The sequence below is a fragment of the Lutra lutra genome, chromosome 7 (genome assembly GCF_902655055.1).
Source record: "Lutra lutra chromosome 7, mLutLut1.2, whole genome shotgun sequence".
NCBI classification, from domain to species: Eukaryota; Metazoa; Chordata; class Mammalia; order Carnivora; family Mustelidae; genus Lutra; species Lutra lutra.
In genome coordinates, this window is record NC_062284.1 from 144228690 (window position 1) to 144241088 (window position 12399).

The 12399-nt window shown below is 44.9% G+C and overlaps 1 protein-coding gene across 14 annotated transcripts in view; it reads left to right on the plus strand.

Moving 5' to 3' along the window:
* The first annotated feature begins 502 nt into the window (after positions 1-502).
* Positions 503-12399, plus strand: part of WDR20 (WD repeat domain 20) — a 64421-nt gene continuing 52524 nt past the window's right edge. The window contains exons 1-3 of one of the 14 annotated variants that reach the window (XM_047735449.1): positions 506-852; positions 3461-3724; positions 3927-4051. In XM_047735449.1, coding sequence (XP_047591405.1) covers positions 604-852; positions 3461-3724; positions 3927-3935 — 522 coding nt within the window. In that variant the 5' untranslated portion in view covers positions 506-603 and the 3' untranslated portion in view covers positions 3936-4051. Of the gene's footprint in view, positions 853-3460; positions 3725-3926; positions 4052-12399 lie in introns of those variants that run through there. The other 13 variants (XM_047735447.1, XM_047735450.1, XM_047735448.1 and 10 more) reach the window with 13 other exon arrangements.

Below are 12399 nucleotides of genomic sequence, written 5' to 3' on the forward strand. Positions count from 1 at the left end.
CGTCGTGCGGGTGGCAGAGGGCAGGCCTGCGTGAGGGGCTCCCCCCACCCTCGGGACGCCCCCGCATCTTCCCGAAGGCAGAACGCCGGAGCTCCGGTGCTCGGCTCTCGGCACCCAGTGCACACCCCGCATGGGGGGCTGCCCTCTCCCTCCGCTCCTCGGGGTCCCGGGTCCCCTCAGGGCGCGACCGAGGCAACTGAGGAGGCCGCTCGAGTTCTCCTCTGCGCTCCCCACCGCAGACGTACGGCCGCTTCGGCTTACCGGCTCGGTCCCGGGGGTAGCTGGGAGGCGACACAGCTAGCCGGACCCCCGTCCGGAGCTCGCCTCACCTGCACGGTCACAGGGCCGCCCAGACGCCGCGCCCGGGGGAGGGGCCTGAGGACGCCCAGTCGCGCGGACCGCCACAGGTGAGCACGCCTGCGCAGTCGGGCCGTAAACAAGCCCGCCCCTGCCCCTCCGCCGGCCTCCGCGGGGCAGGCTCTCGAGTGGGAGGGGCCAGGAGGAAAAGGCGGGGGAGGGGGGGAGAGAGCGACAGCCTGCGACGGCGCCTGCGCGGTGGGCGTGATCCGGGCACTTAGGGCAGGATGAACGCTGCTTTCCAAGATGGCGACGGAGGGAGGAGGGAAGGAGATGAACGAGATTAAGACCCAATTCACCACTCGGGAAGGTCTGTACAAGCTGCTGCCGCACTCGGAGTACAGCCGGCCCAACCGGGTGCCCTTCAACTCGCAGGGATCCAACCCCGTCCGCGTCTCCTTCGTAAACCTCAACGACCAGTCTGGCAACGGCGACCGCCTCTGCTTCAATGTGGGCCGGGAGCTCTACTTCTATATCTACAAGGGGGTCCGCAAGGTACCGACCCGGGCGTCACCGGGGCCCGCCAGCGGCGCGGGCAGAGGTCGGGAGCAGGGCGGTGACAGTGGGGGCCAGGGTGACCGATAGGGGTGGCGGTCGCTCTTACTTTTGAGTGGGCCGGTAACTCCACTGGGGTGCTCCTGAGGAAGGGGGATTCACGAGTAAGGAGGGTCATGTTTCGAAGGGGTGGGGGCCGTGGAAAGGGACCGTGGGGTGCGGGGTTCCGTCTGGGAGGCCCCAGAAGGGGCCGGCTGCCTTCTCTCTGGCAGGGTCCGTCAGGCTCTGACACCGCCAGGGAGCGGGCCTGCGAGTCCCCGGAAGAGGTGGGGTGGCCGTCTCGTCTGCTGAGACTGCCTCGCCTCCCGAGAGAGTTGGGAGTCTTGCTCCAGCTTAGAGAACAGGGGCGCGGGGCGGCTTGGGAAGGTCTGTAAGGCGGAATCCGGGCTGGTAGCGAAGGACTTGAGACTAGGTCAGAAAGGACCTGCCCGGAACCAAGGGCTACTCCATCGCACTGACACTTCCTAGGAGCCACTCTCTGGTGTTAACACTTTTCCCAGAAACGTCAGGAGGACCGCTGTCACTTTCTCCGCCGGGGAGCCTTCTCCTGAGAGATCGTTGAAGAGGCTCGTCTTGGTCCTTACAGTATGAGAAAGACTGAGTACTACAGTTGGGAGGTCGGAGTGGTGTTTTCAGTGAACTAAGCTGCTCATAGGGGTTCTGTGTGAGCGTGCCCAGATCATTCTTGTCCGACGAGTCAGACTATGTCCCAAACAGGGAGGCATAAGCCTTAAAAGCTACTTTACAAGAATAATTTTTTTTTTCTTGGCGGGCAACTTAATATTAATTCTGTGAAGCATATAATCATCCTTTAAAAATATCTCTTCAAAAGAAGCAACTTATTAGAGCTTTTCCTTTATTGGCGATGTAACTATGTTCTCACTCAGAACTGCTTGGTTTTGAGGTATGTGGTCTTTGACTGGACTTTTGGAGGAGTGAGGAAATTGATGCCTCCCACAGCACCTGGGCAGGGAAAAAGGTGGTAACAATTTGTGTTTGGCTAGTGTGAAAGCAAATTGTACACACTAAGAGTGGAAGTTCTCTAGGAGGTAATATATCCAGAACCAGTAAGTTTTTGTTTGGTTTCAAGAGCTTGGGACAGGACAGTGGTATCCAGAAGTAGCAAGCTGTCTCATTTGTTCAAGGTGCGTTTTTTTGGTTAGTGTTTGTGATCGTCGCTTTACTGTGTTTGAGGTAAGCTGTTATTACTGAAAGTAAATCACTTGATTTCGTTTTTTCTCTTGTGAAATTGGGAAGGTGTGAAGTAGTTAGTAGCCTAAGAGCTGAAGTTTTAGTCCTGCTCCCAACTTTTTCGCTGACTTGTTGGGTGACCTTGGATGAGTTCTTTAACTCCTATCTGCTTCTCTTTAAAGGGAGAACATTGCAAAACTCACACTGTAGTTTATAATATACTAACTGTAATGAACTTTAAAGCTTGAAACCCTCGGTATGTGTAAAATATAGTTAAAATAAGCATTAAGAGTGTCAAACGGGAAGCTGCTGTCTTGCCATTGATTGTGAAAAGATCAACTTTTTCTCTGGAAATAAGTTTAGAATTTTAAGTTAACTAAAATTTATATAAAATTTAAACGTGCTCAACAGCTGAATTTATTAGCAATTACTAGTCTCGACATTACCTTTTAAAAAAAAAGTTTTCTTTGACAGTGTATAATTTCTGAAGCATTCTCTAGTGGCAACTGGATCTTGTGGCCTTGGTTTGCATCATCAAACAGGTCTCTTGCTTGGAAGTATCACAGTTGTGTTCTCTTGGCTGGGATGCTATTTGATGAAAGTGAAGAGTAGGAGAGCTTTTCAAGACCACACTCCAAAATCATTTTAAACGAGACAAATCTTAAACATGTAGATTTGGCTTTAGGTACATAATTTATTTTTTGTTAAATTTCATTTTCACATGGCAACATCTTACAGCATTGTGTTGTGGACATTTTAGTTCTCTTTTAGCCATTGTAATTTAAAAAAATTGTTTTCCTGGAATGACTTTGCATGTATTTATTTCTGAGTACAAGTGATAGTGTTTGAGACTGTCTTTTCTGATTTTGAAATTGAGCAGGTAATTTTCCTTACTCAAAAAACCTAAATTTACTTTTTGGGGTTAGGAGTTGTAACTGATCTTGACAGTTGGTCATTTTTACTGTTTTTACTCATTTTTTTCGTTGGGGCATACAAAGGTTTACATCAATCATGTGGATCATTCAAAAGGTCTAATTTGGATGCATACATTCAACTTAAATCTGCCTGGAAAATAAGTGGAAAATAGGTCTTTGAGAAACAAATCATGGACTGTGTGCTGCCATTCCTGAAAGGAAGCGTGGAGTCATGGGGGAATGGAGTGGATGAGGAGGTGGTCTCAGATAGGAGGCAAGCAGCATACTCCTGGCCCTTTAAAAAGACATGCGGGTCAGTTTCTAGAGCTAGAGGGGACCTTTGAGTTTTACAGTCTCACCCTCTTGGAGAAAACTGCGGTTAGAGAAGGAGTGCAAACCCGTGTTACCGTTTTTTTTTTCCTTCTTCCTCTTCTCATGGTCAGGAAAATGAAGCACAGCTGAGTCTAAAGAACTGTCATAGCGAGCAGGGACCGATCAAGCTTTTTGATCGTGCGGATGCCATATCCTCCAACCATTTCAAGATCCGCCCCAGCATTTTGTCATATAGTATCTCGTCGAATCTTGATAGCAATCCTGTGAGGTACAAGAAAGCATCTTCTTTCACAGTTGAAGTTTGGAATGGAGTTTCTTGTGTAAGGAAATGTAATTTCGTGAACTTATTTTGCTTAACTGAAGATAATAGGAGTGTTTTTTTTTTTTTAAAGATTTTATTTATTTATTTGACAGAGAGAAATCACAAGTAGGCAGAGAGGCAGGCAGAGAGAGAGGAGGAAGCAGGCTCCCTGCTGAGCAGAAAGCCGGATGTGGGGCTCGAACCCAGGACCTGGGATCATGACCTGAGCCGAAGGCAGCGGCTTAACCCACTGAGCCACCCAGGCGCCCCAATAGGAGTGTTAATTTAGCACTGACGCTAATCATTTCAGCAAAGATTTTAGTGACTACAGTGATGATAATGATACCAAGTGGGGTATCTACAGTAGAGTAGGACCCTATCCTTCTCTCCAAAGAACTATCAATTCCTAGCCTTTAAACCTTTTTTTTTTTTTTTAAGATTTTATTTATTTATTTGAGAAAGAACAAGAGAGCAGGGCAAAGGCAGAGGGAGAGGGAGAAGCAGGCTTCCCACTGGGCAGGGAGCTGTATGCGAGGCTGGATCCCACGACTCTGGGATCGTGACCTGAGCCGAAGGCAGATGCTTAATGACTGAGGCACCCAGGCGCCCCTGGCCTTTAAACCTTTTTATTTTTTATTTATTTTATTTAATTTTTAAAAAGATTTTATTTATTTATTTGACAGAGACACAGTGAGAGAAGGAACACAAGCAGGGGGAGTGGGAGAGGGAGGAACAGGCCTCCCAATGAGCAGGGAGCCTGAGGTAGGGGTGGATCCCAGGACCCTGAGATCATGACCTGAACTGAAGGCAGACGCTTAAAGACTGAGCCACCCAGACACCCCTACACACTTTTTTTTTTTTTTAAAGATTTTACTTACTTATTTGACAGAGAGAGACACAGCGAGAGAGGGAACACAGCAGAGGGAGTGGGAGAGGGAGATGCAGGCTTCCCACGGAGCAGGAAGCCCAATGCGGGACTTGATCCCAGGACTCTGGAATCATGGCTCAAGTCGAAGGCAGACACCCAACGACTGAGCCACCCAAGCCCCCCCACAACCTTTTTATTTTTTATTTTTTTAAGATTTTATTTATTTATTTGACAGGCAGAGATCACAAGTAGGCAGAGAGGCAGGCAGAGAGAGAGAGAGGGAGAGAGGGAGAGAGAGAGAGAGGGAGAGGGAAGCAGGCTCTCCGCTGAGCAGAGAACCCGATGCGGGGCTCGATCCCAGGACCCTGGGATCATGACCTGAGCCGAAGGCAGAGGCTTTAACCCACTGAGCCACCCAGGCGCCCCAACCCCAAACCTTTTTAAAGAGTACTTGGTTTTCCTTTTCTTTTCTTTTCTTTTTTTTTTTTTAAAGATGTTGTTTTAGGATAAAGATACCAAAGGTAGCTGGGTTTATTGGACCAACCTTTCATTTTATGACATCTGTTTTTACATAAATGTGAATGGCCACCATTCATATCCCAGCTTAAACATCACTTCCATAGCATATCTTGCTCTGAATTCCCAGGCTAGATCAGTTTTCCTTATTATATGTTCTCATAACATCTTGAACTTTGCCTTTCTAGCACTTTTCTGAATTTGTAATTCTCTGGGCGATAATCTCTCTCTCTCTCTCTTTTTTTTAAAGATTTTATTTATTTATTTGACAGGCAGAGATCACAAGCAGGCAGAGAGGCAGGCGGAGAGAGAGGAGAAAGCAGCTCCCCACATTGCAGAGAGCCTGATGTGGAGCTCGATCCCAGGACCCTGGGATCATGGCCTGAGCTGAAGGCAGAGGCTTTAACCCACTGAGCCACCCAGGTGCCCAAATCTCTCTTTTCTATAAATAAGGCTCCTTTAGAAGAGAAACTGTGTGTTTTCTGCTTTCATGGTTTTCCTGGTGCCCAGCACAGTGTCTGGCATAAGGTAGGCCCTTAGTATTTATTTGTTGCATGAATGACTGAGTAAAGCACTGGTGTCCATCTATGCCATACTTATAGTTAATTAATTAATTAATTAATTAAAATAGGTTCCATGCTGGCATGGTACCCAGCAGAGGGCTTGAACTCACGACCCGGAGATCAAGACCTGAGCTGAAATTAAGACTGGATGTTTAAACGACTGAGCTATCCAGGCGTCCCATAAGTTATACTTCTAAAAGGATCTTTACAAGCTAAAGAGCCTATTCAATTTTGGGCTTCCAAATAATGGGTATTTTTAGTGGCTCACGTCTTTGTAAAGACATTTTAAAATTATTGTTAGGAGGTAGCAAATTTAGCTTTCTTACAACTAGGAAATTGTATAGCTAGAGAATTGTATAGCTAGAAGTAATGGAAAGTAACCAAATGACACGGATTACTTTTGATCTGTTTCTGTCAAACCACGTTACCTCCCAAATCTATGTGGTAACAGACAACTTTTTTTTTTTTTTAAATTTTATTTATTTATTTGACAGAGAGAGACACAGTGAGAGAGAGAATACAAGCAGGGGAGGAGGGAGCGGGAGAAGCAGACTTCCCACCCAGCAGGGAGCCTGATGCAATGTGATGCGGGGCTCAATCCCAGGACCCTGAGACCATGACCTGAGCTGAAGGCAGAGGCTTAACCCACTGAGCCACCCAGGCGCCTCAGTAACAGACAACTTTTAAAAACTATACTAAGAACTACTTAACATTTAAATCAAAGAGACTTTTATTCCCCTCCTATCTTAAGATTCTGGGACACAAATGTGTTGCCCAGAGATGTTATTGAAGCAATTCCTACCTTAGAGGGGAGAGGAGTAGAATTGGATGGCTTCCAAGGCCTTTTCAATTCTTAAGGTTGTAGGAATCTGTGGTCAGTAGTTTTGTAATGAAAATAACCATCTTTCTATTGGGAAGATGTCTTCATGTCTTGGATTCATTGCCTCCTCGTTGAATGGGAATTGAGGAGTGGGGTGTGTTGTGAAAGCAAGTGGAACATGTTGTGATACTAGGTCTTTATGCTAGAAAAGGCTTTGTATTCATTGTGTTGCCATGAGACTGGGGCCAGAAGAAGAGTCCTATAATAACAGCTCAAATATTTTCAGAGCCGGAGTTATCTAGGAGTGCAGTGGGTTGACTTGGGAGAGAATGAGCATTCTGTGGGGACATAATCTGTCTCTTTCTCAAAGACTGCAGGACCACCTGTTGGTGACTGAGGAATTCATGCTTTGTGTGGGAGGGTGAGCTAGAAGCCTTCCAAAGGTTTTTCCCATAGGCTGGTTTTAGATTCTGGCCTGCTCCAGAGAAGGTCACGTTCATACCTTTCACTCCGTTTGTAATTATCACATCTCTCTGCTTTCCATTTCTAGTTTAGAAAGAGGCATGGAAGATGAGAACTTTTTATATCAAATTTACTTTGAGAAATTTTGTACTTAATTTAGTAGGACACATGTGGAGTTGAATGGAAACCTGTAGTTTTTTTCTCATTAGGGGCTACTTAATGTTTTCTGAAATACTGTTAATTGTTTTGCTATTGGACTATCACATTTTTTTTTCAATTTTTTTTTTTAAGGATTTTATTTCTTTATTTGACAGACAGAGATCACAAGCAGGCAGAGAGGCAGGCAGAGAGAGAGAGAGAGGAGGAGGAATCAGGGTCTCCGTTGAGCACAGAGCTGGATGCCGCGCTCCATCCCAAGACCCTGGGATCATGACCCAAGCTGAAGGCAGAGGCTTAACCCACTGAGCCACCCAGGCGACCTGGACTATCACATTTTATTTACTAAAGGGAAAGCATCTTCATTTATCACTTAGAGCAGGCTAGAGAAACTTTCATATGATACTTTGGTTCTCTTGACCTTGAAGAGGATGATGATGAGATTTTGCAGGATAGAATGGGTAGATATGAGTAATGGTAAGAAGCTCTCAGAATATGTCTGTGAAATCCAGGAGATAGTCAGGAATGTCATTGTTTCAGCAAATATCAGGGCATGCTTATCAGATGCAAGGTGCTTTTTCAGATGCTGGGAATAGACAAAGTCTCTGCCCTCAAGAAACTTGTCATTTGTGTTTGTTATCATTGAGTTAATTTAGTGACTTCATTTATTTAAGTACTTATTGTGCTTTGGTAGAAGACTTGAGCAAGCATCTAAACAGTGTGGATTTTATCACTGACTAGTTTTGGCTATATGCCTAAGGAACCTTGTTTTAAAAATAAATTTGAAGATTTTTGTAGTCTGGTGTTTCATGTCTTAGAGAACAGTTTTATTTATATTTCAATGAGGTTAGCTTGTGTGGAAATATGAAATGTCCTGTTTGGTTATTTAGGAGTAAATATCAAAAATAGAAATAACGAATTGGTGGACATCCTTAATCTTCATTTTCAGGACATTTTAAATTATCTGGGAATATCAGCGATAAGTTACCTTATTATCCTAACATTTGGCATCTGTTATTTATAATAGAGTACAAGGTATGTCTTGTTTTAAAAAAAAAATAATCCTCGGGGCGCCTGGGTGGCTCAGTGGGTTAAAGCCTCTGCCTTCAGCTTGGGTTATGATCCCAGGGTCCTGGATCGAGCCCAGCATGGGGCTCTCTGCTCAGTAGGGAGCCTCCTCCCCACCCCCCCGCCTGCCTCTCTGCCTACTTGTGATCTCTGTTTCTCAAATAAATAAATAAAATCTTAAAAAAAAAAAAATCCTCTGGGGCACCTGGGTGGCTCAGTCAGGTAAGCGTCTGCCTTTAGCTCAGGCCCTGATCTCAGGGACCTGGGATCGAGTCCCAAGTCAGGCTCCTTGCTCAGCAGGGAGTCTGCCTCTCCTTCTGCCCCTCCCCCAGCTTGTGCGCACATTCGTGCTCTCTCTCTCTCAAATAAATAAAATTTAAAAAAAAATCCTCATTCATCAAGTGTTTATTGCAGAGCTATTGTTTACAAGGTACTGCTGTCTGCTGTGGGTGATGTGAGGGTGAAGTAAGGTACTTCTGCCTGTAAGGGGCTTGTATTTCTGTGCCGATAATCGTAATATGAAGTAGAAGGCGTGTGCTGTGCACATGGTGTACGCAGTGCCAGTATCGAGTGGAGCTAAGGAGTAAAGGTGAGGCGGAGAAGTATTTCTCTGCTTGGAAGGAGAATAATATTGGTTTGGATTTCACACAGATGATTTGCCCTGAAAGGTTGTGTACAGATCACATTTTTTATAAATTTCAAAACTCAAATCTTTGCATTTCTAATTTCAGAAATGCTTTATCTTTGTTTCTGATTGAGGTTGAGGTGGCGATTGCTCTTATTTTGTAGCATTTTTCTCAACTTCACAACTTCTCTGCCAGTTGGTAATTTGTAAATTGAGCCATGTTTTGCATTCTCGATTCTATTTTGTAATATGGATTTTTTTAAAAGTAGGGTATATTGTACTAAAAAATTCCGAATCAATCTTTGCTATACTTTTAAAAAAATTTTTTTAAAAGATTTTATTTATTTATTTGACAGAGATCAAAAGTAGGCAGAGAGGCAGGCAGAGAGAGAGGAGGAAGCAGGCTCCCCACTGAGCAGAGAGCCCGATGCGGGGCTTGATCCCAGGACCCTGGAATCATGACCTGAGCCGAAGGCAGAGGCTTAACCCACTGAGCCACCCAGGTGCCCCTTTGCTATACTTTTAACGAATTTTGTAGCACTAGGAAAATGTAGACTTCATAAGAAAGAAGGATCACTCATGAGGAACGAATTTATAAAGTTTTTACATTTTAAAAGCAAGAATAGGAATACTTTAGCATATTCTCAAGTTACTACATTATAGATGATTCCATTGGTCGGTTCACATCTAGCCTCACTCTGTACTGCACTTTCTTGTCCTGCTACAGCAGAACGGGTACATGGGCTCATTCTCTTACTTTGATCTTCATTTCAGAGGCTCTGTCCTGTCTTAATGTCTTATTTAATAAATATTTGAGTAGTTTTGTGTGAAAAGCAGTATACTAGACTATGGGAAATCAAAGACGTATGAGACATGATCCCTGACCTTGAGAGGATTATCATCCAACAAGGGAGAATAAGATACTCACTCACTCTTGAATATATCAAGATGTATTGAGTGGCTGGTTTGTACTGTTGAGACAACCTCTGCCATCAAGGAGTTTGCAGTCCAGTGGGATAATAAATGACTTGTTCAGCTGACATTTATTGGATGTGTGGACCCAAAGACAACTAAGACAGAGTCCCTGGCCTAAAGTACTTATAATCTGATGGTGAGAAGGACAAGTAAGTAGTGGCAAACGTGCAGATGGTGTCTATTATTTTAGGCAGCATTTACTTATTAGTGCCTTTTAAAAAAAAGATTATTTATTTGACAGAAAGAGACAGCGAGAGAGGGGACATAAGCAGGGGGAGTGGGAGAGGGAGAAGCAGGCCTTCTGCGGAGCAGGGAGCCTGACATGGGCCTCTATCCCAGGACTCTGGGATTGTGACTTGAGCCAAGGACAGACGCCCAGTGAGTAAGCCACCTAGATACCCCTTATTAGTGCTTCTTATTTATTTATTTATTTATTTATTTATTTATTTATTTATTTATTATTTATTTGACAGAGAGAGATCACAAGTAGATGGAGAGGCAGGCAGAGAGAGAGAGAGAGGGAAGCAGGCTCCCTGCCGAGCAGAGAGCCCGATGCGGGCCTCGATCCCAGGACCCTGAGATCATGACCTGAGCCGAAGGCAGTGGCTTAACCCACTGAGCCACCCAGGCGCCCCTTATTAGTGCTTCTTAATCTGAATAGAGTTTAGGGAATGTATCAGCCTAGATGGGAAAAAAACTCTTAACTGAATTTCAGTGTGTCCTTCTAATTATGGATCTAGGCAACACATCACAGTAGTAACAGACTTGTGACTTTACCACCAGTGTAAGTCACAGGCGTTTGCGTATCATATTGAAGTTGTTGCGGATATATCAGATGTCACTTACACTCATCACTGCTTCCAAATTACATTAGTTAGTGGATCTGCACTAGAGCTCGTTATTCAATGGGAAATAAACTTTAAAGATCCTAAATTTGGGGGTGCCTGGGTGCCTCAGTTGTTAAGGGTCTGCCTTTGGCTCACATCTTGATCCTGAGGTCCTGGAATCGAGCCCCACATCCGGCTTTCTTCTTACTGGGGAGTCTGCTTCTCCCTCTCCTGCTCCTCCCCCTGCTTGTGCTCTCTCTCTCTCAAATAAATAAATAAAATCTTAAAAAAAAAATGTTGGGGGCGCCTGGGTGGCTCAGTGGGTTAAAGCCTCTGCCTTCGGCTCAGGTCATGATCCCAGGGTTCTGGGATGAAGCCCCACATCGGGCTCTCCGATCAGCAGGGAGCCTGCTTCTTCCTCTCTCTCTGCCTGCCTCTCTGCCTACTTGTGATCTCTGTCTGTCAAATAAATAAATAAAATCTTCAAAAAAAAAGATGTTGACTATATCCTGTCTTCCAAAACTCTTAGTGTGGTTTTTTTTTTGTTTTTTTTTTTAAGATTTTTATTTGACACAGAGAGAGAGATCACAAGTAGGCGGAGAGGCAGGCAGAGAGAGAGGGGGAAGCAGGCTCCCCGCTGAGCAGAGAGCCCGATGCGGGGCTCCATCCCAGGACCCTGGGATCAGGACCTGAGCCGAAGGCAGAGGCTTTAACCCACTGAGCCACCCAGGCGCCCCCTTAGTGTGGTTTTTAAAGTGTTTTTCTTAATGTATTTTCTTTCTTTTGGTACTACTTGTGAGGTAATATGCGTTGTTAGTATATTGTCGTCCTGCAGGACCCCTCTTAGCATGTTATCCTCTTTCAGATTGTATCAGCACCATCCCTGTTGGACCCTCATTCCTTCCCTTCATTTCTCAGTGATTTTGGCTCCTGCCGTACTGCCACTCTTTCTAGGACACTCCTGTCTTAAATGCTGTGCTTAGTCCTTAGAACCCCTTGCACTCACTCTCAGTTCTAACCCTGGCTCAGTCGAATCCTACAGCAAAAGGCAAGAAGTCCTTCCGGGCCTCAGCCGCTTGGTACCTAGCCTTTGCCTCTCGCGGCTCCTGCCCCAGTTTCTTAGCTGCTTAGAGCCAAGCTCCTCTAGGTGCCCAGGTTTTCTGGACCCTCAAAGTATGGCACACAGACTAGTGCCACCAGTGTCGCCCCCTGGGAACTTGTGGAAAGTACAGAATTAGGCTTCATTCCAGGTTTACTGACCCAAACTCCGTGTCCGGGTGCTCGTGAAGTTGGAGAGGCGTGGTCCTTGCTGGCTTTCTTAGGTCCTTCACTGCCTCTTCAGACTTGGTCCCCCCAAATCATTGTACCTTCCTTCCATCTATTTTAAGCATATAATTCAGTGATTTTTAGCAAACTTACCAAGTTGCACAACTGTTACCATAATCCAGTTTCAGAACATGAGGGATGGTTTTTAAATTTAATTTTGTGTAAGTTTCAGTTGTGCTGAATAAATTCTAGAGATCTGCTGTACGCCATTAACTTTAGTTAATAACATGCTTGTGCTTCAGGTTGTTAAGAGGGTAGATTTCATGTTGTGTTCTCTCAACAAAAACAAAAATGAAGGGACATAAGGAAACTTTGGGAGGTGTTGGGTGTGTCTGTTACCTTGGTTATGGTGATGGTATCAAGGGTGTTTGCATAGGTCCAAACTTATCAAATGTACACATTTAATATGTGCAATATTATTATTATAGATCTATTAGTCCTCAGTAAATCTGTTAGAAAATACATTTGATGTTGTGTTTTGATTATATAAAACATTTATGTGGTTCCAACATCAAGATCATAAAACAAGGTTCTGTTCAGAG